The 26842-nt window shown below is 39.0% G+C and overlaps 2 protein-coding genes across 2 annotated transcripts in view; one reads left to right on the forward strand and one right to left on the reverse strand.

Annotated features, from left to right (window-relative positions):
* The window catches only part of STAC2 (SH3 and cysteine rich domain 2), a 553559-nt gene that overhangs the window by 173511 nt on the left and 353206 nt on the right, over positions 1–26842 (forward strand). The window lies entirely within an intron of this gene.
* The window catches only part of LOC134565806 (BPI fold-containing family B member 6-like), a 33585-nt gene continuing 14378 nt past the window's right edge, over positions 7636–26842 (reverse strand). Inside the window, exons 4-11 of the mRNA XM_063425463.1 lie at positions 25107–25283; positions 23285–23338; positions 22379–22543; positions 18079–18146; positions 12537–12579; positions 12374–12437; positions 8373–8458; positions 7636–7723 (exon numbers count right to left, since the gene is read on the reverse strand). Coding sequence (XP_063281533.1) covers positions 7685–7723; positions 8373–8458; positions 12374–12437; positions 12537–12579; positions 18079–18146; positions 22379–22543; positions 23285–23338; positions 25107–25283 — 696 coding nt within the window. The 3' untranslated portion in view covers positions 7636–7684. The remainder of the gene's footprint in view (positions 7724–8372; positions 8459–12373; positions 12438–12536; positions 12580–18078; positions 18147–22378; positions 22544–23284; positions 23339–25106; positions 25284–26842) is intronic.

The raw sequence follows: 26842 nt of genomic DNA on the forward strand, positions 1-26842 counted from the left end.
TTAAGAAGTAAAGTGAATAAAAGGACCACCAAGGTAGTATTTTCAGAAATATTACCTGTGCCGCCCTACAATAGAAAGGCAGTGGGAGATTAGGGAGGTTTAGGTGTGGCTAAAGTCATGCTTTTTAAAGCACTGGGCTGATTTTGCCCTTGGGTACAATCTTTACAGCACGATGGATTTCATCTTAACGGAAGGGGGTCTGCAGTGCTCGGGGACATGATGGCTAGAAAGTTGGGGGAGATTTACAAAGGGGTGTAAGTCGACAAGGGGCAAGATCGGAACAGAGGAGGTATGTAGTTATAATAATAAAAATTCAAATAAAGTACAAGAGACTCATTAAAATATTAAATGTATGCTTTCTAATGCAAGGAGCCTAAATGACAAAATGCGGAAACTAGAGGCAATAGCATACACTAAGCAATAGGACACAATAGGCATAACAGAAACGTGGTGGGATGAGACACATGACTAGGACTTAAATGGTTACACATTATTTAGGAAGGTTAGAAAAACAGGAGAGGTGGTGGGGTAAGTTTGCATGTCAACCATGAGTCAAAGACAATTTTTAAGTGGAATGTGACAAGTAGAATGTGGAAGCTTTATGGATAGATATCTGCTTGGGATGAAAGAAGGGAAATCAATTATTGGTTGGGATATTGTATAAACCACTAATTTTTCATATTAATAAGTAAAAACAACTTTTAGAGCGAATTGGGAAAGCTGCATCTGGAAATCACATTAATAATTGGGAATTTTAATTGCCCGGACATAAATTGAGTTATAGGGACTAGAAGGAAAGAAGGGGAATCAGGGGTGGGGGCTAGTGGGTACAATAGGTCCCCCCTTATTGTTAATTTTAGGGCCCCCACCCACCGCTCAGGGGTGCGGGCCGCGGGGGAGGACAATAGGTCCCCCCCATTGGTATTTAGGGCCCCCACCCGCTCAGAGAGGAGGGAACCATTTTTTTTTTTTTAACAGTGAGCAGCCACAAGCTGCTCACTGTTTAATAGACATGCCCCTACTCGCGGTATTGCGAGTAGGGGCACAATTTACTAATACTAAGTAATTTTTACTTAGTATTAGTAAATTTGGCCACCAAAAAAAAAATAGGGGGCGGACCGAACATCGCATATGTTCACCGTCCGTGGCGAACGCGAACCCGCTATGTTCGCCAGGAACTATTCGCCAGCGAACCGTTCGGGACATCACTAGTTATAGCCAAAGAGAGCAAAACCAACCCCAATTTCTTTATGCAAATAAATTCTAAAAAACAAAAATGAAATTGTTGGCACACTGAAAACACGCTGAAAGAAGGGAAATCAATTATTGGTTGGGATATTGTATAAACCACCAATTTTTCATATTAATAAGTAAAAACAGCGTTTAGAGCAAATTGGGAAAGCTGCATCTGGAAATCACATTAATAATTGGGAATTTTAATTGCCCGGACATAAATTGAGTTAGAGGGACTAGAAGGAAAGCAAGGGGAATCAGGGGTGGGGGCCGGGGGGGGACAGTAGGTCCCCCCCCTATTGTTATTTTTAGGGCCCCCACCCACCGCTCAGGGGTGGGGGCCGGGGGGGGCAATAGGTCCCCCCCTTATTGTTAATTTTAGGGCCCCCACCCACCGCTCAGTGGTGGGGGCCGGGGGGTACAGTAGGTCCCCCCTTATTGTTATTTTTAGGGCCCCCACCCACCGCTCAGGGGTGGGGGCTAGGGGGTACAATAGGTCCCCCTTGTTATTTTTAGGGCCCCCACCCACCACTCAGGGGTGGGGGCCCAGGGGGGATAATAGGTCCCCCCCTTATTGTTAATTTTAGGGCCCCCACCCACCGCTCAGGGGTGGGGGCCGGGGGGAGGACAATAGGTCCCCCCATTGGTATTTAGGGCCCCCACCCGCTCAGAGAGGAGGGAACCTTTTTTTTTTCACAGTGAGCAGCCACAAGCTGCTCACTGTTTAATAGACATGCCCCTACTCGCGGTATTGAGAGTAGGGGCACAATTTACTAATACTAAGTAATTTTTACTTAGTATTAGTAAATTTGGCCACAAAAAAAAACGCTATGTTCGCCAGGAAGTATTCGCCAGCGAACCGTTCGGGACATCACTAGTTATAGCCAAAGAGAGCAAAACCAACCCCAATTTCTTTATGCAAATAAATTCTAAAAAACAAAAATGAAATTGTTGGCACACTGAAAACATGTCATGTCAACATGAGATGGGTGTGCTAGTTAATGAAGGCAGACATTTTAAATAACTATTTTTCCTCAGTATATATTAAGAGAGAACCAATGATACACATATGCAAATGATTGCTGCAAAATATAATTGGATGACTCAAGACAAGGTGCTGCGGCAACTAAAGAAAGTTAATGTAAACAAAGCTCCGGGGCCTGATGGTATTCACCCATGTGTACTAAGGAGCTAAGTCGAATTTTGTGAGCCAAGTGCAACTATGTGAACTTCTTTTTTTAATCTTTCAGAAATTATACTAGAGGACTGCAGAAAGGCAGATGTGGTTCCTCTTTTCTAAAAGGGTTCAAAATATTTCAATATATCACTAATTACAATGATGTCACTAATTGTAATGCTATTTAAACAGGATAGGCCCTTCATGCTGTAACACTTTGAAAAAGCCTTGCTAACATGTGAAACACATTAATGTTTTTTTAAAAAAGCCCTTTTGCTATATTGTTTTTATTGTATTTGTCTCCAATAAAGATAGCCATGTTATGCTATTTGGAGCCTCCTAGCCTATCCTTTTAAACATCCAATAGTTTTATCGTCAGGAACCTGAGGACTCGCAAGTGATATACATGTTGGGGATTATTCCATCTACGCCTGCTATACTGAGCAATATTTCATTTGCTCCTCACTTGTGAATATACCTCCTTTCTCTAATTCCAGTTTTATTTTGGACCCCCATATTGCCCTGAGCTTGAGAAGACTACCATCAGCGCTGCTTCCTGACACTACCTTTCATACCTACCGTATTGCCAGAAAAGAAGAGAAGTTCTAGCAGCCAAAAATACAAGCACTGATATATTCCACCCCCATTGTCTTCTGTTCAAATTATTTGCCTTGAATTTATAGGCCTGTGAGCTTAACTTCTGTGGCTGGGAAAGTATTAGAAGAGTTAGTAAGGGTTAATATTCTAGATGGGTGCCGTTAGTTATCTCAAACCAATCTAATTCTATTCTATGGCCGACCACTCTATTGTAACGTTCACTAAGGAACCCTAACACGCAGACAGGACAGAGTAGAGAGAATTGCAATACCGATCTTTAGAATGGTCGGGATATGCAAAAAGGGATAGTGAAAACACGAGCCGAGGTCAAGGGAAACAGGGAGATGGAATAACGAGAGACAAAGCCAAATATCAGTAACCAGGAAATCCAAATAACAAGTGCAACGCTCAATGGTAAACCAAAGACCAGAACAGGGCACTGAGACAAGGGAGAGGTTAGCTTATATACACACAGGGTGTGTCTGATTGGCTAATCTCCAATTAGTGTTAACCACAACACATGGGAGGAGTTTTCCCCTCCCTTGTGGTCTCTGAGGTCATCACTGTGTGCCGGGTCACATGACCGGGTGCAGCACACATATACGGAAGCTGCTCTGGAGCATGTAGCATCAGACACACTGCCAGTCTGGAGACAGGGACCAGATGATGCCGCTTGCTGTAATGAGGTAAACAAGGTCGCCACGAGCGGTGCGGGGGTAGGGGACCTGACACTAACGGATTGAGATGAATACATTGCAGTAATGGCTGTAAAAAATATTCTTGCAAATCCGATGGCCTTTAACATATATTTAATAAAATACCCGATAATCCCAGCTGATCCATCTAGTACTAAAGTTAAAAAATGGATTTTTCTCTAATGGATGCTTTCATATATGTTTATGATTTTTCTATTGTGATTAATGGAAGATCTGCCAGGGAAACATCCACTTGATCCCTAATCAGACAAGTTATTACTCTTTTAATTCTCTTTGCCAATATGGTTGCATTGATTTTATAGTCAGTATTAAAGGGTCACTCCAGACCCCTAAGAAACTTTAGCTTGCTGAAAAGCTTTATGTGTGAAGAGAGTGTCCTCTTTTTTCATTTTGCAATGATTTTCAGATTTCAATAGAAATTGGCACTGTTGTAAATTAACCTGGTTACACCCCCTTGGCTTTCAAGTAGACAATCAGTCCTGCTACTTCGTGGTTATTATATGAATAAGAATGAAATAAAACACCTTGACAACTAGTTTAGTTTAAAATGGCTCAACAAAACATATAAATATCTAGTAATAAGCATAACCGCCCACCATAAGGAGCTAATAGAAGATAACTTCATCATCATTTAAAAATATAAAAGACTTGGAAATCTTCTGGTGGGGAAGAGTTAACACCCTAAAAGCCTACACATTACCCAAATTCATATATCTTTTTAGAATGGCTCCCTTGAAAATCCAAACAGTTGAGTTTGGATTGGAGAACCTGAGAAGCCCACGACTTATATTGCTATTCTACCCTTAGCCTCCTCCTGTCTGACCTTACCTTTGGTGCTCCAATTGATTTTATGTTTATTGTATTTATCATTATTCTGTTATGTGTATAAACATGAAAATCAATAAAGAATACATTGTTATTAGAAAAAATGGTTTTATGAAACATTGGTCATGTCAAACTAACGGGTATACCCCTGCCGTGGTTAATGGATGGTTGGCACTTTTACAATTGGTGGATTGGAATAATGTTGGTGTATGTTATAAGTATGTATATGTGTTATTTATATGGGGGTCATTGCCTTTTGTATGGTAGCAGAAGGAACAGGATGCGAGGGCGGAGTATGGGGGGCAATGACCCATGTTTACCTGTTAATTTATTACTATCGTTATTATTATTATTATTGGTTAATAAAGCTGTGGACAAATTTTCCCATATTCCTTAGTGTCTGCGTGTTATTGGGTTAGGATATGGGTTTGGTTGTCCTGGATTCCGACTGCCCAAATGGCGACTATACACCTGTCATGTAATTGTACAAAGAAGTAAGTAGAAGTAAAGATCAGGGTGTTGCAGTGGATGTGGTCTACTTGGATTTCACCAAAATATGTGATATGGTTCCACACAGTAGTTCAAACTAAAATAAATTAGCCCAGATGAAAATTCTTGTTCTTGGGTAGAACATTTGCTTAAATATAGAGTACTGGCAGTTATCATTAATGGTAATTTTTTTTAAGCTGGACAAAAGTGGTGTCCCTCAGGATTCTGTTCTGAGACCTATCTATTTAAAACATGTATCAATGATCTTGAAGTAGGCATTGAATGTCATGTTTCAGTGTTTGTAGATAACACAAAACTCTGTAAAGTAATACAATCTCAGCAGGATATTACTTTGCTGTAGACACTTTAGATAGATTGGGGGACTGTGTACTCAAATGGTAGATGAAATTTAATATAGATAAATACAAAGTTATGCACTTCGGGATAAAGAATACTCAAGCACTTTTTAGTGTTTGAATAATTTAGTATGTACCTTGATACAAATTATAAAAATTACCTACAGCTCTGTTCTTCCAAGGTTTTAATGTTGCTCGAAAACCACAGAGAATGCAATATGGGGAAGTCAAACCTAAAACTGCTCTTGCAAAGATGGCTTATATAATATATATATTTTTTTTTAATTGGCATCCATTCCATATTTTTATGAGGAGTGTGTTCTTGCATATGTGTTACTATATGTGTATTATCATACAAATGTATGTTGAGTAACAAGCAGTATACATTTCTGAATTAAAGTGCACAGTATCCATTTTGCATTAGATATATTCATCTTCATTATTTAGGAATTATAGGGATACTGTTCTGGCCATGACCAGAGAATGGTTTTATTTGCAATCTCTGCTGCCTTGTACTATATTGCAATGTTCTGTGCTTTTTGTTTTCATTGTCATGACACTGAAGTTGTGTAAAAACGTGTGTATGATGTGATGCAAGTTCTACATGCTAAATTATACCTTAATATAATTGTAAAACATTTATTGTAAATTATTTTATTTTTTAATCTAGAACAGTTTATTAAAATGTACAGACTAGACGAGGTTTCTACTAGCTATCATCATACTGAGGTTTGGACCTTCTAACCATTCCCACCTGTAATACTGGTTTTGCATGAGCAATGTTAATTTCTCTAGATGCTTTAAGTTGTGCTGCCTTGAATAAAAAACTACTTTTTTTTGTACTCTGTTTCTGTTGTGGTTAATAAAAATGTGGAGAAAGTTAAAAAAAATAAAGAAAAAAAAGAAAACACAAGCAATTTACACCCTAAAACAGTGAGTTAGGAATAAAACACACAAGAAGGATTTGGGAATTGTTATAGAGAGCAGACTAGGCAACAGTATGCATGGTCAATCAGCAGTTGCTAAGGTCAGTACGGTATTGTTTTGTATAAAAAAAAGGGCATTAATTCTTGAGATGAAAATAACATTTTTCCTCTTTATAAATCAATGGTATTGCTGTGCAATTTTGGGCACCTGTTCTAAAGAATGATATTATGGCACTAGAAAAAGTGTAGAGGCTGGCTACAAAATTAATACAAGGGATGAAACATTTTCGTTATGTAGAAATATTAACTAATTTAAATCTGTTTAGTTTAAAACAGGACTACATAAGATATTAAGTCACGCATTTAGACTGGAACAAAAGAGATTTAGTCTAGCAAAGGAAAGGGTTTTTACAGTAAGAACAACACGGATATGGATTTCTCTCCCTGAAGAGGTAGTTTTTTTTTTTTGAGTCTGTACAGATGTTTAAACAGCACCTGGATGAATACTTGCAAAACACAATATTCAGGGATATAATTTTTAATTTGTGGGGTAATTGCTTCTTGATCCAAGGAGAGATCTGACTCCCGTTCTAAGGGAGTAAAGTTAAGCTGCAGAAAGTTGCAAAACATATTCATTTTTTTTTTTTTATCAAAAACAAAAAAATTAAATGGAGTTCAGCAATGAGAAAAATACATAATATCCATGAGGGCAAAGGCTCATCAATTGAGCTTATATTAATGTAAATTTTGCCAAGAGAAGCCTGATGTAACTACTTGGATGGAAAAACTGAACTAAGCAAATGGAAAGAATATAAACTGAACAGTGAAATACTACTAAATATAGTCACATAGTGGATTGGATAATATGCATTGATCTAAAGATAAAAATAATACAATGACAGAAAATATTTTGCCGCAGGTTCCAGCTGCTTCCTTCACTTACTTATTATAAATAGGTAAGCATATCATACAAGTGTCCCAATTTAGGAGGGACAGTCCCTATTTTAGGCACAAATCCACTTTTCTATTATAATGTCCCTTTTTTTCTCCATATTGTTGGTGCGTGTGATTGTATACGAGAGATCCACTGCAATAAAACTTACTATAATGTGTCTCTAAACTGTAATAAATGTGTTTAGAATGTGTATCAAGTGGGACAAAGTAAAATTCTTCAATCCTCTTATGAAGTAAACACAAACAAATAGTACTTGGTAAAGCAGAGATTCTCATTACATTTACATGATTTAATCAAAACAAATTGAATAAGGTCCGCAGCTCTACCTAGCATTTCTATAGTAATGTGCTTAAGGTTCTTAAATATTGCTTGCAGTGATTTCTCTGTTTTGCCGATGGGGTCCAAAGATTTTAAGCTCTGCAAACATTGACAGATATCATAAGAAAGTTCTAAGGAGAGAAGACAAAATATTATAAATGTTAAACACAGAATTGCTTTGGGTTAAAGAAACACTTCAAGCACCTAAAGTACTGTAGCTTGCTGAAGTGCTTTATTTGGGAAGTTTGTATCCTTTTCTTATTTTTACAAAAAGTGGCGAATTCAATAGAAATTGATACTTTTATAAATTAACCTTGTTACCGCCTCCTCGCGGTCTGTGATTGGACAGCCACAGAAGGGCTGGGTTGCGGTAGAAGCGCAGGTTTACAAAGGCTATAGGCAAGAGATCTATGCACTAGTTCAAAAAAATGTATAATTAAATGCATGCATGTTTTCATTGATGGTTCATTGATTGGGCAATGGAATGTCCGTTGAATACAGCAGGTGTGAAGTTCATTAATGCAGGTTTATATTAATACTCTAAATTAATTAAAATATTTGGTGTCTAAATGTGATTTATAGAACCTGTTAGTTTTAATCAATATATTTGGGAGAAGCCACAACATTTACATTTATATTACATGTTTTAATGTGGGGTACGAAATAGTGATTTTTTTATTTTTATTTTTATTTGGGCAGTGTCCCTTTAATCATCACCTTTTTTGGAAGACTATTGTACCATGCAATGATCATTCATCTTGTAAAATATCAATTTCTTACCTTCATTACTTCAATCTGAGATTCTGCAAGATTTATACTTAACATCCTTAACATGTCAGGAAGCGGGATGGCTGTTTGCAACATATCTGGAAGATAACAGAAAAACAAAATGGCTTCCAGTAAAACACAAAGTTGTTTATTCACTGTGACAAACCCTGTGTTATTACCGCATCTTTACACCAAAAGACTCATTCACTACTGTTATGGACATGAAAATGACCAACAGTTTAACACAATATTTGTGCTTATATGCCCTTAACTCAAAATGTTACAGTGGTTATGGTTAAGCTATTTTGTGGATGTTTGGACAGTTGGTTTTTGGAGTGCTTTGGGGAAAGACATGTAGCAGACAGGGCACAGAGACCTTCACAGGTCCTTGCAGCCTATTTAATTTTCAGGCTGCTAGTGTGTGCTCTAGTCCCATATTGTTTATCCTGGGACAAGAAGTTTGATCTATCCAGAGCAGTAGAAACCTTTATATCTGTTTCATCTCAGATCCTGGGACGTTAAGTATAAAACTGTTTACATTCTTTATATTTTGTTTTTATACTTGTGTTTAGATTAAAAACTGCTTGGATAGCCTTAGATATGTTTTAACTGTAACCATAGGAAATATATGATTAGCACTGCAAAATATAATTGTCTAATTAATATTACAATTGTTTAGCTAGAATATGTTTATTCATATTTGTTATATTTTCTCTAGCATTTTGTTATTCAACATTATCTTTTGCTGCACTCTGAGTGATTGTAATTTGGTCGTTGAATGTTAGGATATACCTCTGCCAACATACCTTATGCAGCTAATAATCTATATTATAGTTGTGTAAAATAAAAGGGTTGGTTTTGAATGCTCGCAAAGATATGTGGACTTCCATTAAAGGAGTACTATAGGGTCAGGGACACAAACATGTATTCCTGACTCTATAGGGTTAAAACCACCATCTAGCCACCCTGGTCCCCTCATGCCTCCCTAAATATAGTAAAATCTTACTTGTATTCAAGTCTGCAGCTGCTTACGTTGTCCCTGTTTCCTTTAGACCTGCCCACTGCCTGCTGACATCAGCAGAAATGGTAGCCTGATCCAATCACAATGCTCCCCAATAGGATTGACTGAGACTGACAAAGAGGCAGATCAGGGGCAGAGCCAGCACAATTCAAACACAGCCCTGGCCAATCAGCATCTCCTCATAGAGATGAATTGAATCAATGAATCTCTATGAGGAAAGTTCAGTGTCTGCATGCAGAGGGAGGAGACACTGGATGTTTTTTTATGCATTTCTGGCAGCAATGACCCAGGAAGGATCTCTAACAGACATCTTAGGAGTGGCCAGTGAAGTCATCACTAGGGTGTAATGTAAACACTGCATTTTCTCTGAAAAGACCGTGCTTACAGCAAAAAGCCTGAAGGTAATGATTCTACTCGCCAGAACAAATTCAATAAGCTATAGTTGTTCTGGTGACTATAGTGTCCCTTTAACTCTATTGTTAATGTAACTAGGTGATGTATATTGTTAGTGTAACTAGGTTACACCAGGACACATAATTTGATGCTCTTTGAAGCGCATAGTCGGTATCCATCTTGGTGCTCCTGAAAGTTTAACACAGTAACTCCTTCCCCACTCCATGATAACCTCTCTCTATGTAATGGTGGTCACAATCACTGGGAGCAGATAGACATTTTACTGATGTGTTCTTATGTTTTAGTCACCCTGTACCCATTATAGGTGCAGGGTGTGAATAATATGGCTGTGGTTGAATGTTTTTTGTGCTCTTCTGTCCTGCTGATGCTTGCTACCAACTAGGTGGATTTGGCTATGGCACCTGTATAGCGCCATCTGTTCACTACCTGAATAGCAAGGCTTCTTAATTTGCATATGCAAGTATATTTGCATATTATAAATACTGCAGGCAGGAGAGGTTTTTTTATGTTAAATTTTGTCTTCCCCACCCCTTTATGAATATGCTGTTATGTTATTATAATTCCCTGTATGTTTTCTGAAATATTTTGGTTATTTGTATTTTATTATGTTTGTCACAGCAAGCTTGATGTAATAATCATATGGGCTAGTCCCAAGTAAAAATAATGCTGTGTATGAGTTTTAGGGATCCCAGTCAGAGTTGTTGTACCAGTTGGCTGGCTGCACAATCCCTCTAGTCCTGGGACGAATCAAAGAGAGCTAGGTCTAAGAGCCGCAAGTGTCTTTATAAAGATAATCGCTATCACATTGCAGGCAGAGGTGGATACCTGCCTGGAAGGACTGCAGAGAAATAGGCAAAGGGAACGATACCTGCCTGGAAGAAGGACTGCAGAGGAATAGGCAGAGAGGACGATACCTGCCTGGAAGGAGATCTGCAGCCTGGTCAGGAGGAAAAGCTCCAGAGAGACCGCAGTCAAGCCTCGGCAACTGAGGTTAAAGCACTCCAAGGTCGATTAGGAAGTGGGCTAAATTCACTAAATACCATTGTAGTGAAATTAAAACCAAATTGCAAGATTCCATCTAAAAAACATGTTGGATGATTTTTCCAAGTAACCATTTTTTTGCCTAATTTTAGCAATGCGATTTCTAACTCACTTAAGTGCACAAACTCTGACTAGGTCAAAAACACCAGCCATCAAGGTTTATAAAATTCTGGCTGTATTTACAAATCCACAAGATTGGCAAAAATTTTGTCTTCAAAGGATCAATAAATAGCTAAAAAAAATTAAGGTGGTGGTGCACTGCTTCATTATTACAACCCTTGCTGTTTTTGATATTCTAGTCCCCTTTTTAGTTTGACAGTCCCTCTGTCCTTCCTCTGTCCATGTCATGTGGGTCCTATGGATATGTAGTTGTGCTTTGCTGTACTGCTGAGAATTTTTATAGGACAATAATTAGTAACAATAGATTTTCTTCTCTACACCAACTAAGTGTATGAGCAATAGATGGAACTATACCCAAATCGTAAAACTTGTGAGTTTATACAGACAAAATCTCTACCAAAATTTTGCGTAATATATGCAGTGGTTTATCCTGGTTTTGTGCTGTCCTAGACAAAACGCATGCCCCTCCCCCCCCTGCCCCGCCTTCTAAATACACATACACACTCACTGACAGACACTTATACACTCAGTGTCAGAGACACACATTCACTGACAGACACACATACACACTCAGTAACAGACTACACAAACACTCTCACTAACAGACACACTCACTAACTGGCATGCATACACACTTACTAAAAGACACGCATACACACTAACAGAAACACTCACACTAACACACTCACTAACAGACACACTCACACTAACACACACACATACTAACACATTCACTAACAAACACACATACACACACACACACACACACACACACACTAAGAGACACACACATAGTGACACTCTACCTAACAGACACACACACACACACACACACTAAGAGACACAAACACACACTCACTAACAGACACACTAACACACTCACATTTTTTAAAAAATTCAATTCCCCCAGCCTCCCTACCTTTGGGAGTGCTGGGGTGGATTCTCGCTTTCCCTGGGGTCCAGTGGGGCTGCTGGTCGCCCAGCCAGTCACTGTAGTCGGCAAGGGAGCACTGATCCTCCTGTTTAACACTCTCGTGTGCCGCGTAGTGATGCCGGGGCCGGAGTGACCTCATATTCCGGCTCCAGCATCACTGCGGTGCACGCGAGGGAGCTGAACAGGAGGATCAGTGCTCCCTCGTCGCCCGCCTGGAAATTGCCGCCACTGCCAGCCTCAGGGGGCCCTGAGGTGGCCAGCCAGCCAGCTCCTGGGACCCCCAGGATGTGGAGGCTGGCAAGGCAAATGCCTTGTCAGCCTCACGATAAATACACCGCTGAATATATGTATACAGCACATAGTCTGCACAGTCCCTCTTTTTTCTCTGTCTACAATTAACATTAATGCAGGTTCATACATTTTTGTTATACTTTCAGGGTTCAGTAAAAAATTCTAACTTAAATAAATTTATAAACATCTTACTGTTAATTGCTGGTGTGTACACCTCTTGAAGCACTGAAAGAATGAATTCTCCCAGGTCTTCGACCTAAATAAAATGGACATAAGTTAATTACTGCATGGGTCTTTGTTATTTTTAGATTGAAAGCTGTACATATAACTGGTTGACTGAATCAACTCTACTTACTTCAAATACGCCGATTGATGATGAATCCAGGGAGGGAAATATCCTATAATAAAAATGGATATTGCTGTAAGTTCTTACATAGAATTTACATATTTTCAGTTTTTTTCAATGAGTGTAAAATGTAGGCTTTACATATGTTTGTAAAAAGAAAAAAAAGACTGTAAAAACTATTACGGTTTATTTTTTTTGAATAGTAAATTTTTTTAAATTGATTAAAAGATAACATATAAATAAATATCAATCTTGGTTGAGAAGAGATTATTTCTAACTGCTATATAGGTTTAAATTTAATAAGTTAGTTATAAGTTAGTTGGTTCACTAAAACTATTTAGTGAGGAGGCCACCCTGGAATTGCCAGAGCCAGAAGCTATTGCTACAATATGCAAAATGACTAGTGATCTATGATATAAACTGATTGGAACTGCACATGCAGTAATTGTAACATTCATTTATCAGAAGTTTGGTCAACATGACTTGCACAACTGAAATCCTTTCTATCAAGAGGTCATTATAGGAAAAACTCTATTTTACATACCTACATACCTACAATGGCTTGGATAGTTGTTATTTCTACATGCAGCTTAAGATTTGATTTAACTTTTTAAAATATATTAAAATAGGAGAAAATTTATAGAGTGATAACCAACATTCAGAACTTTTACAGCTCGATTTACTAAGTGGAATGAATGTCAGATTAGCTGTTAATATGAATTAAGATTGAAAAACAGCAAAAAGAGTCCTTACTTTGCTAGCTTAAAGGTACACTCTGGTTCCCATCATAACTTTATGGAAATTAGTTGTTAAGGTGTTTTGGGAATAATACACTTTGTCTATATTTACCCAGGGCCAGCTGGCCAGTCTGTTTAAGACTGGTTAACATGTTAGCTATTTGAAATAATATACTTTACCTATATCCAATGCTTAGTGAATATTCCCCTAGACGAGAGCTATAGAACATCGTGTAACGTGTAACAGGTGTTATATCCTGTATGTTTCTGCTGATTGGCTTTATTTCCTGTGTTCTTCCTTTGATCATAACTGCATAGTAATGGTGTAATTTTGAACTGCTTAGTAAGCATCTTTAATTCTTAGGGTGTATGTATATTAATTAGAGCTGCGTAGTTATTGTAAAGCTTTGAGCAAGGCTCGAACATGAAGATACACCTGCAAGCTTGCTATAGGTTAAGATGTTAAGATAAGATAGATGATTTTGTTAGGATTGGATAATGCTTGTAAGACCACCCCTGTCTTCTCTTGAACATAACCTGTTACACAGTCCATTGAGGGAAGTCACTTTGAACCTTTTCTTGTCTAGTTCATTGGGGCTCCACACCAGCTGGTTTGGGGATGAGGAGTAATACAGAGTTGCAAATTGATGCAAAAGGCCATGGCAAGGAAAAAGACCTGACAGAGAAAATTCCTCACTATTAAATGGGGGCTTGTCCGGACCCGAAAGAGAATAGTTGGTGGGTACATGATGACTTTTATCTTTTTGTGACTCCCAGCTACATCTCTTCGTGGCTGAACTTTAGAGTGGGGTGAGTTCAGGGACAACCTGGTGGTGGTGTCTGCTGTGGCAGTCGGCGTACTGTGGTCAGGTGAAGTCTCTTCTGCAACGTCAGAGGAGGGGTCTTCTCCGCATATTTAAGGAGAAGACTTCTTCAGTAGTAACTGAGGAGAAGACCCACAGTATGCGGCGTCAGAAGTGGATCAGCTAATTTTGTTTTCCAACATATGTCCTATATATATATATATATATATATATATATATATATATATATATATATATATATATATATATATATATATATATATGTGTGTATATGTAGTTTGGGAGGGTGTAGAGTAGATAAGAGACAAGGGTAAATCCCCCTAATCCTATTTACTTTTTTTTTTCTCTGCCTGTTTCTCCAGTCTCCTATTTTATAAAGTATAAATATTTTATTCTGTTTTACTGTTGTGTATTTCACATGGGATCTGTGTGCCTGGTATGATTATTAATTCTATACCATAAGCCCACTACACTTTCCATGAGAGTGGGATAGTGTGATTGTGTGGCATTGTCTGCATGATGAGCCTAGTACTTTCATACTAGGACATGTCACTTCATTAGTATTTGAAAGTTAAGTCCCCATACGGGATTAACTGTGTAAAACATAAACCACCACATATTCCTTGCCCTGTGTGTTTGTTGCAGACTATCCATACTGTGAATAAATTTTGTTTGTAAATTAGAGACCTTAGCCACATCTACATTTTCAGCGGTCCAACACATGCTTCATTTGGAGCTATAAGCTAACCTTTACCTGCTACAGGTACTTTAAATGATCCAGTACATTACTTGTTACATATGCTTTAAGATTCTCTGTAGTTTAATCTTTAAAGATATACTCCCTATTATGACTAATATGTCTCACATTATGTGTTCTTTTAGCTCGTGAAAATCTATAAAATTATTTTACGGGGATGCTGAGATTTTATTCCTTGTGACCACATCTGTAGACTCCCTGTGTGTTGGGTTTGAGGTGTGGTCAGGCTTGTAGTCTGGATCAGACAATCATGGACAACGGTGACACCTGTGTTATTATGGCTCTTTGACACTCAACTTGACAGGTCCATTCAAAGGTTTGTCATGCCTAACATGGTCTAGCATAAAAATGTTGAGTCTCTGAAAGCTCTGAAAAATGCAGATGACACCATGTCTGTGAAACCTGGTCCAAATATTTGCTCAATTTCTATAAGATTTATGTTGATGTAGCATCATCTCAGAGAGAAATTTTATTGACAGGGTACAGAGCAATTAGTTAATGCAAGTTTAACACGCATATCTAAGATGAGAGCGCGCTATATAAAGGGATACCTTCTGTATAAACAATACTATAGTAGATTAAGTAATAAGGTAATAAGGGACACTATAGTCACCTGAACAACTTTAGCTTAATGAAGCAGTTTTGGTGTATAGAACATGCCCCTGCAGCCTCACTGCTCAATCTTCTGCCATTTAGGAGTTAAATCCCTTTTTTTAATTAACCCTAGTAACACCTCCCTGACTTGCACAGCCTTCCATAAACACTTCCTGTAAAGAGAGCCCTATTTAGGCTTTCCTTATTGCAAGTTCTGTTTAATTAAGATTTTCTTATCCCCTGCTATGTTAATAGCTTGCTGGACCCTACACGAGCATCCTGTATGTGATTAAAGTTCAATTTAGAGATTGATATACAATTATTTAAGGTAAATTACATCTGTTTGAAAGTGAAACCATTTTTTTTGATGCAGGCTCTGTCAATCATAGCCAGGGGAGGTGTGGCTAGGGCTGCATAAACAGAAACAACGTGATTTAACTCCTAAATGACAGTGAATTGAGCAGTGAAATTGCAGGGGAATGATCTATACACTAAAACTGCTTTATTTAGCTAAAGTAATTTAGGTGACTATAGTGTTCCTTTAAGGAAATCCATGTATACCTAAGAAACCCTAAAATAAATATGATACAAACTAAAATTGAAACATTACAATAATATGTTCTGAATACTGCAGCTGTTAACAGTTCATTCTATGTATATGAATATTGACTGTGATAATGTGTGACTTTTGGATACCCATTATGAAGTGTGCAGCTTAACTGATGTGTAGATTAATTAATATGTTACTGTGATGTAAATTATATTTGAATCAGTTTGTCCTAGTCTATTGATACAGGTAGAAATGCCAGTCTAATAATCTATTAAATTACTGTTTTATTGCCTATTGAATACTAGCGTTTTGTCCAAGAGCAGTGGGAATTGGAGTAGTTCTAACAGCTCTGAGAGGCTCTGTTTTGTGGTCTGGTCTACAATGTAGCTAAGTGTTGTGGTTGCAATAGTTCCTATTTCTTACATCTTTCCTATTCATTTGCAAAGTTTTGTGATCTATCTTCAACGCTGATTGTCTGCTTCCGTAGAAGTCAAATAGTTTGCAGAAATGTTCATTATTTTTTTCAAAAGGCTTCTTATACATAGGTATGAGAATGGAGCTTTGGAAGTGTTAGTTTAAGACTGCTTTTGTAATCTATCACAAGCATAGGAACCTACATTATGTCTAACTGTGTTTCTTCTGAGGGACACAGAGTGTGCCATTTATTTATTTATATTGTTAACTTTTTTGTATAGTTATGGTTTAGTTGCGTGTCCATGAATGTGCTTTTTGTATTGGTACGTCTGCTAGGTATCCATTACGTGTATCTAATATGTTGTTATGGTGCTAGAAGGCCCCAGGGTTCTTTCTTACCTCAAGGGGTTAAACCGTTCTTGAAGAGTTTAACCCCAAAGGTTGCCTCCAGTTCTGGATCTGCAGTTCAACTAGTGGAATTTGGCTTCTGAAACTGAGGGTAGGGGCACCGCTGATTGGCTAAAGCAGTCAGTTGACATTCTAAGCCAATCAGCAGCTCCCATTTATTCATAAAAAGTTATGAACCATTTTTATGACTGGGGAGCCACTGCTTGGCTTAGAGCCAACTGCTCTATCCAATCAGTGGTGCCACTGACCGGTGGCACTGTGTCCTTCTCAACTTTGAAATGACTGCAACTCAACATCAGAAGCTGGATGCCACTTCTCTTTGAAACAAAGTAATTATAAAAAAAGATGGTTCAAGGTTTGAGAGGGCTTAATGTCAGAGTTAGATTACATAGGGTGTTTATTGTGAAGATGATTAACGGTTTGAAATCAAAGTTGTAGTATAAAGGCTGTTTAGGATTTACTGAGTTTAGTGCTAGAATTGGGTTAAATTTTGTTTTGGGTTGCATGAGGTGTTTAGTTTTTAAGAGGCGTTAAAAACAGGATTAAGGTAAAGGGTTTATTTTCAGGTTTTAGCTTTGAATGCGGGAGTTTGAAGGGTTCTGTAGTCCAGTTAGATTGATGATGTTAAAGCTGATGGAGTGGTTTTATAGTGTGCGTTTCTGAGAGCTTCCCCTGCTCCTTCTGCTAGGCATTTCCTGTGTGAGAGGTTACTAGCGGGAAGATGGGAAGTGATCCCTTCCACTTCCTGTCCAGCCTCACACACAGACACCAAGGAGCTTGGACAGCACTGTGTGATACACCCTCTAACTGTTCTTGCAAGTCTGCTATTAAGGCTGACTAGACTGCAGATGACACTGGCCAAGGCTCTTTGTACTTATCTCTCCCCACCAGCCAATTTAAGCTCAAAAAGGCACACTATCAGTGCTGAAAGCAGGTGCCTACTATTTGTCAGGCATCTGTAGGCAGATGCCATCTTTGCTTAATGGGAAATCCAGCCCTTTACAGGTCCAGGGGCTGCAAAGTCCAAGTGGCCAGTGTGGTAGTGGCATAGAGACAAAGAAGCTCTTTCTCAATGGTGGTAAGAAAAATCAACATGGTTAACTTCTTCCTGGGATATTGATTAGGAGTATACACACGGCGATGAGTGCTTCAGATGCAATGCCTGCAATCTAGCAAAATGTAGCCTGGAGACCCTCTTGGAATATCTGTACCCTATATGATCCCTGTAAATGTGGAATAATGTTGACTGGTGATTCCATTTTCTTACTTGTCTGGAGAAAGATCAAAATGCAATGTTTTTTCATCAACGGAGAACTGGATTTGGAAATTCATATGCTGTAAACAGGATGAATACTTGTCAATACAGCTAATCAACAGAAATGAGCCAATTAATTGCCAGTTTATCAGATCAACAATATGTTTGTGTGTAACCTGCAAGTATTGTTTAATGTATTAGATGTGAGAACAATAAAGGCAAAATATTTAAGAGATTTGGAATCTTCCTGGAAAAGTTTATTAGACATGTGCATTAGTTTTCATACAAATACAATTTCGTGTGAAAATACGGGTTTTTTCGTATTTGTTTACTAAAACGTAAATGATAGCCCTACAAACAAAATATAAATGAAACGAAAGGGCAAATGCCGAATGCATTACCTTTTAGTTTAGTTTGTTTAATAGACTCTGTGCTGCAGGGGAATTAACCTCCACAGCACGGAGAAATAACAGTCCGCATGCCCCTTAAAAAAAAAAAAAAAAACCTGGAGGGAGCTGGCAGCTCTACCAGCTCCCTCCGTGTAATAAATAAATATTCCTACCCCCCTCCCTCTGCATTAAAATCTATGGGGGTCACTATGACCCCTATATTAATAAAAGGGAGGTTAAATCCTCCTGCATCAAATTGAAAAGCAACCAATCACAGTGTTATGTATCAAATTACACAGCATGGGAAAATTCCAAAGAACTTTCCCACGCTGTGTAAAATGACACAGAGGACTCTGGTTGGATTTCAAGCCAATCAATCAGAGTGCTGTGACAGGTAAATGTAAAGACTTATCTCTGAGTCTCTTCACTTACCTATCAGATCACTATGATTGGTTGGCTTAAACCAACCAATCAGAGTGATCTGAGTCTAATTGCAGGGCGTGGGAAGGCTAATTCTGTGCCGTGCCCTCCATGGGTGAAGAAGGATAATTTTTTTACCGTCAGAATTTCTTTGGGCGTATTTTTTTTGGTGGCGCTCTGTTTTTATTTTATTTTATTTTAAAGGAACACTATAGTCACCTAAATTACTTTAGCTAAATAAAGCAGTTTTAGTGTATAGATTATTCCCCTACAATCAGGAGTTAAATCACTTTTTCTTTCTGTTAATGCAGCCCTAGCCACACCTCCCCTGGCAATGATTGACAGAGCCTGCATGAAAAAAAAAACTGGTTTCACTTTCAAACAGATGTAATTTACCTTAAATAATTGTATCTTTCTCTCTGTAAATTGAACTTGAATCACATACAGGAGGCTCTTGCAGTGTCTAGCAAGCTAATAACATAGCAGAGGATAAGAAAATCTAAATTAAACAGAACTTGCAATAAAGAAAGCGTAAATGGGGCTCTCTTTACAGGAAGTGTTTATGGAAGGCTGTGCAAGTCACATGCAGGGAGGTGTGACTAGGGTTCATAAACAAAGGGATTTAACTCCTAAATGGCAGAGGATTGAGCAGTGAGGCTGCAGGGGCATGTTCTATACACCAAAACTGCTTCATTAAGCTAAAGTTGTTCAGGTGACTATAGTGTCCCTTTAACAGTTACAACGCGTATTATGGATTTTTATTTGGCCTTTTATTGGGGCTGAAGAAAGAAAAGAAATGAAGAAAAAAGACATCAAATAGTAAGCATGACATTTTATTTTACAGGGTTAGTCGTCCCCCCCCCCCCCCCCCTCACTACCAGGTTGAGGGAGTTAAGTAGGTTATTTTTATTGGGGGGGAGTGACTAGGGGCTTGGGGACACCTATTCACTTTATTATTTGTAGTCCCCACCTGCCGCTCATGGGTGGGAACCTGGGTGGACATTAGGTCCCCCCCATTATTTATTTATATAGGATCCCCACCTGCCGCTCATGGGTGGGCACCAGGGGGGACATTAGGTCCCCCCATTATTTATTTATTTATTTAGGGTCCCCACCCGACGCTCATGGGTGGGTACCAGGGGGGACATTAGGTCCCCCCCTTAATTAATTAGGGTCCCCACCTGCCGCTCATGGGTGGGGACCTGGGGGGACATTAGGCCCCCCCTCATTATTTATTTGTTTAGGGTCCTCACCTGCCACTGCTTATGGGTGGGGACCAGGGGGGACATTAGGTCCCCCCGTTTATATAACTAGCCCCCCTAGTTGGGAGCACGTGGGGGACACTATGTCCCCCCCATTTTAGTTATGTGTTTCCCACCTGTGCTAGGTCCTCACTTATTGCACTAGTGACTGGGCAGCAAAAGCATTTAAAACTGGATATGAATGTATCCTATATAGAAGTGTTAGAGCTATGGTAAGATTACGTGTAAAAAGTAGCTATTTAGATCTCAATAGCTACTTTTTCATTTTTTTTTTTGTATTCTTTATTTTCATTGTGCATGAAGTAACAATAGGCATGCAGGGCCACAACAGCAGCTGCAGGCTTTTTCATAACATTTTAGCATTTTAAAGCGTGGCAGATTAAACAGCATATTTTTTTATTTTTTTTTTAAAGAACTCATGAAAATATCTTGCTTGATAACATTGGTAAATTAGTTTAAACATGCTAAGCTAGACAAGTTTATAATTAGTTTGGTCTCATTTAAAGTTAGTTTAAAAACATGGCATTGCTTTTCTGTGATGGTCCAACATTTATGCATATGCTATATTTATATCTGCTTAGATTCTCGCTATAATAAAAAATCGAGAAGAGAGAGACACAGAATGAAGGGTATACAATAGCATTAGATTACCAACTTTGTGGGTCAGACTTAGCTGCAGGCAAAACATTGCAGTGAGTTCGTAGGTGAGTTGTTTGAGACATGGAACCCGCTGATTGTGTTTGTTTAGCAGGGCTCTCTATTGGTTAAACTTTAAAGTATGCAAGGTAGCTTTGAAATAAAAAGAAAACAACACGTTTAGCTCAGTGATGTGTCAGCAGTAAGAGTAAGGTAAAGCATAGTTCGTAAGCTTTAAATATGAGAGACAACTAGCAGTTTGCATGCAGCCACACACAGTCCTGCAAAATCTGTCTGATTTATGGTGCTACCGAGAGGGGCACAGTATAGGCAGTGAGTCCAAGGCTGGGGTCATCCATCCCTGATGGGTGGCATTACAAAGAGAGCTGCACAGATGAGTCAGCTGCACCTTACTTAGCGGAGCCGGATTATGTGTGAGTGATGTAGTCGCCAGGTTTGGTTGCCTTGGTATCGGCTTGTGGCAGTAGTCGAGCAGAGCTGCAGCTAATGCCGCTGGTGGTCTGCTATGATCATACCCAGCTTCAGGGATGTGGATTGGACATGACTTCCGTGGGCTTCGTGCCATGCCGCCGCTTTCCATCTCCACTCTTTGTGCAGCCTGGAGGCAAAATCATGTGCAGGCCTGTGGGTAGGAGTGACGTTCGGCGGGCTGTTGTTTAGTGTAGGCCACCATTTTAGCGACCAGGCGCGTGGTCTTCAATGCCAGGTAGGCGTGATGATGGGCCCCTGTGTGGCGGTGATTCTCTCTGGTGGGGACCGGGATAACCCCCCCCCGGTCCATGGGGGGGGGAGCGGGGTCCGCGAGGTGTATCTCTAGGTTTCTGCATGGCAGCCAGGCTCCCGAACAGGATGGCGGCCGTCCGTCCCGCTCTCCACCCTCGTAGGCCGCAGACCCCAAAGTCTCATATCGCCCACGGGGGGGCTCCGAGACTCCCGATCTCAGGGACCGCCGTGGCTCCGGCGTCTGCTCGGATACTTGAGACAGCTTTTGGTCACCCAGATTGCTGTGGTGCTTAAGTTTTGTGCCGCAGGGGACCAATTTTGTCAGGAGCCTCTCCAGCCCGCGACCGGTCAGCATGGCAGTCGGGTCCAGCCCCCCAATAGCTACTTTTTCAGCTATAACTTATGGTTACACATATTTATTACAAGGAGGGAGCTGGTTGCGCTTTTTTTTTGTGCATGCACAATGCTGTTTTCGTCCTAATGGTTGAAAACTAATAATGTTTTAACTAATTTAGTTTGAAAACGAAGGGTTTGCAGATGAAACTCAGGGTTGACGAATGACATTTGTATTTATTACAAAATCATTTGTACGAAACGAAGATTTCATTGGTGCACTTGTCTAAAGTTTATCACTGTATGTAATAATCTGAATTGGTGGCTAATTGCAATAACTTATTTGTAGCTCAATACTGTATTCAGTTTTTTTTATTTTTTTTATTTCTTGTGTTTAGATTTCTGTGTCTATTCAGTACTATTCAAAGAATTATATGGATACACTAAAATTAAATTGTTTGGGTTTTGAAAGGATACAAAACCAATGACCAGAGTGGCAGAGACATACATTTTATGGAAACAACCTACCAGATGTATCACAAATATAGACTGAGGTTCTGAATCTGGTGAAGGAGATGCAGTCATTTCAAAGTTAGAGTAAAGATGAAGGAGAGCTTTTGATGGATCCAGAGTAATCTCTGCTGGTTTATCCACACTAATAGTTATCTTGAAATCTTGAATATCTGTTGGAAACTAGAAAGCTTTCTTTGTAAATAAATAATTAATACTTTGCAATGTATGGAGAACTAGTAAAAAACAACAACATTTTAATACTCTGTCAGTGACTGAACAGTAAGGATATGAATAAAAAATCTGAGATGTCTAAGCACACACATAAACATTCTTTTATAATTAAAAAATACCTCAATAGCATAGGTATAATAGCACAGATAAAAATCTGCTTTTTTCAGTGTGTCTATCAGTGAGCGTGTGTCTGTCAGACACACACACTGACATACACACTCACTGACAGGCACTCACAGATACACACTCATTAAGACAAACACTCACTGACAGATGCACATACTCACTGACAGATTCACATACTCACTGACAGATTCACACACAACACAGACAGACAGACAGACGCACACACACACTGACAGACACACACACACACTCACTGATGCGTGCACTGACGAATGCATGAACAGACGCACTCACTGACAGACGCACTCATGAACAGACGCACACACGGTCAGATGCCCACACAGACACACGCACACACTGACAGACACGCACACACTGTCATAGTGTGAGCGTCTGTCAGTGAGTGTGTCTGTCACCTGGGGTAGGCACCACAAATATTTCTGCACCCAGGCATCTGTGACCCTAGGATTGGCCCTAGGTACAGGTGTTTCTTTTTGAAACAGTATGGATTAAGTAACATAAATATTGCAATGGATGTCAAGGCAAAGTCAGCAGTTTACTAACCTCGGGAATTACATCACTTAAGGCAGATATTGACATTGTTTCTGCATCTGCGAGCTACAGACATAAATGGGAAAGCTGTGTTAAAAAATACTTTGGAGAAATAGACAGGAGTGTACACTAAATCACAACAAAATGTTAAATTATAGCACTGAGGATGCACGACAACAGCTTATCTCTGTGTGCAAGTAACCTTCTCTGTGTGGAAGTAACCTTCCATGTAATACTAGAACAGACTTCAATGAGCAGATATAATTGCTTTATATATGTATTTAATGAAAACAAAAATACAAATACAGCCAAATACAAAAATAGCAAACCCAAAATAATGTCCTTTAAGAAGCGTTTGTCTGTTATTGGAACATTGGTGGGGTCTGTCCCTGCTCTTTGTCTTTATTGCTTATGCACAGATATTGTACATTGTTATATTTGGGGTTTGCTATTTTTGCTTTTGTATTTAATATGTAGATAACGTGATTGATTCGCTCATTAAATGGTGGGTGGATTACTTTAACTTTATACACTTTCCACGTTAGCTGCTAAGACCAACTTAGAGGCTATTGGAGCTGAAGCTCCAGGACCACTTACTCTTAGAGAACAAAAGAAGAAGACTAGTCACACGTAGATACAATCCCAGGCCGAGTTATTGTGATATTGTGTGCCTAGTCTTCTTCCTTTCTTCAGTGGATTCCCTTGGTGTGGTGCCATGAGCAGTGGCCCTTGCACTTCTCTCTTTGGTTGTGTGCCTTTTCATTCCTAGAATGTGGCCAGTTAGTTACAGAAATCCTCCCTGGCTTAGCAGTGCATCATAAACACTGTCCATAAAACCCAAAGTTCCAGAAGGATCTGTTTATTCTAAACTACACCTGATCTGTCTATGAGTCCTGTAAAATAATATGGATTTGTTATATGTTGCAGATTTCTATGCTTTTCAAAAAAGATGGCTTGCTGAAGCTTGGACTTTTTCCATTCTGCAGTGGGATGAAAGGTTTTTTTCTATATGATTCAATATACCTTTGTTAATAGCCAGAGGCATGTAACCACAACAATCTCTTATAAGCACAAAACAACTTTAGTTAGCTTGATTGAGTAGTTTTTGTGTATAGATCATTCCCCTGCAGTCTCACTGCTCAATTATATGCCATTAAAGTGTTAAATGCTTTTGTTTATAGGGCCCTAATCCCACCTCCAGTTCATGTGACCTAGAAAGTCTCCCTGCACACTTCCTGGAAACAGAGATCTAATGTTCAAATGTCCATAATTTCTTATCTAATTTCTTATCTATTAATAACCTGCTACTTGCAGGAACTTCAAAAGTAAACACAATGTACTGATTGAAAATAACCGTTTTCTCATGTAGGCTATGTGAGGGGTGTGTGGCTAGGGCTGGATAAACAGAAACAAAAATTACTAAACTCCTAAATGGCAGATAATTGATCAGTGAGGCTGCAGGGGCATGATCTATACACCAAAACTGCTTCATTAAGCTGAAGTTCTTTTGGTGCTTAGAGTGTCCCTTTAAATTAAATGTGTCTCTTGGCCTATGCCAAGCATATCTCGCATCAGCCTGTTATTTACTGCTTAATAATATACCCAACATGCACTCCAGGGCAAGGAAAGGAACTAATTGCAGAAATTCCATAAATAGTCCTTGTAACCTACATTTTTTAACATAATTTATCTACTGTATAAAACATTTAGGCTGTTTCCCTGCAAAAATCAGCATGATAGAAGGGTATAGATTACCACTGCAAATTGCAGTTGAATTGTACCATCTAGTTTGAACTGCTGTTGCCTACATTGTACGCTTTAACTGTGCTTTTACCTCGCTTTCCGTGGCAATCAGGTTGAACGCCCCTTCCTGCTGTAGAGCAGTGAAGGCACAGCCAAGGAAATCAGCTTTTAGAAAAAATGATGTTTCTCCAGGATTTGATGGCAAATCAAATATCTCTGTGGCGTTTTTGGATGGCTGAATGAGGACATCACCTTGTTTCACTGTGGCCTGCCAGGGATGACAGTGTGCAATGATTCTATTGTTCAGACACATTTTGAAGCATTAAGCAGTTATATCTGTGTTGGTTTCTTTAGTGTTAGAACTCTGTGCTAGTTTTGCATTCTATAAAAGAATATCATCTCAACCAACAATTAAAGGGACACTATAGGCACCCAGACCACCTCATTTCAGGGGAAACCACAATATTGTTTCTGGGATAATCCCACCGCTACAACCACTAGAACATGCTTCCTGGTTTTTAGAGTAAAGCTCTGCTATCCAACATTAGATGTCCTCACATTTTGTGTGAGGACATCTAATATCAGCTATATTCAATGCTGGCTGCTCCGATGTGAGAGTGCGTGCATTGAAACTTATTACTGCATATGCCCAATGGGAACGCTTGATTGCATGTGTGGCGCTCACCACGCGTGCAGATTAGGTCTCCAATGCTCCTCTACGAGGAGCATTGGATTGGACTATCGGTGGAGGAGGCCATGCTTCGATGTGGTATCACTAAAGGAGAAGAGCTAACAACTTCAGGAAAAAGTTAAGTAACATTTTTATTTAATTCATTTCACAACAACTGGGTGGGGGAACTGAAAAAGACTAGGGACTGGAACACTATAGCAATAGGAATATATATGAGACATCAACTACGTTAGATCACTTACCAATGTGCAATTTACTACTTTATTTACTTTTCCTTTACTGTTTTATTGTGTTTAGATTTGTAGGATTGTAAGATTTTTATATTTTGGTATTGTTTTTTGGTACAAGAGCCCCCAATGGTATAACATTCCAGTTCCCTCTCATTATATTTGGGCTGAAGGTATGTAAGTGTTTCTTACTTGAAGGACTTTGGGATTTCATAGATTTGAATACTTTACAAAGCGTGCTAATCCTGTTATCAATACAAATTAGTTTACTAATTGCCTTTAATGCAAATTATATGCACATTCATTTTTCTTGATAATCTTCATTATTAGAGTATTTTGGGGGCGTAGAGGGAAGAAGAGGTTGCTTAAACATCCATATATTTTATAGTTTGAAAGCATTGTATCAAAACACTTAATGATCATAATAAGGCTGACAGATCTTCAATAATCCCATTTACTTCAATAAAAAATATCTTTCTATCTATCTACTAAACATTATTGATATAATGCGTTAAAAAACGAAAACATTTAAAGAAAAATATATTAGCCTCTGGCTGTTCCTTGTTTGTTACCAATCAAAATACGACAAGCAAGTGGCTGACAATTCTCTACCATTCCATGCCATTCTAAAGTTTTAAATAGGTGTTCTAATATTTAGGGGTTTAAGGGTTTATGTATTTCAATTGCTAAAATAATGCCGGGCAATTCATGGCAGTTCCAAGCATTAATTCTGGTTAGGTGCACAATTATGTTGATTAATCCAAGTGTTCTCCCGAAGCTCCAAGTTGAATTATTGTTGCTCAGGAATGAATTTCGTAATATAAATAATCAGACCTCATGCGCCCCCTCCCCCTCCTGAAATCTGTGGCTTTTGGGGTGACTAAAGCTCCACATTTCATAACTTCATGC

Source organism: Pelobates fuscus, chromosome 6 (assembly GCF_036172605.1).
Source record: "Pelobates fuscus isolate aPelFus1 chromosome 6, aPelFus1.pri, whole genome shotgun sequence".
Taxonomy (NCBI): Eukaryota; Metazoa; Chordata; class Amphibia; order Anura; family Pelobatidae; genus Pelobates; species Pelobates fuscus.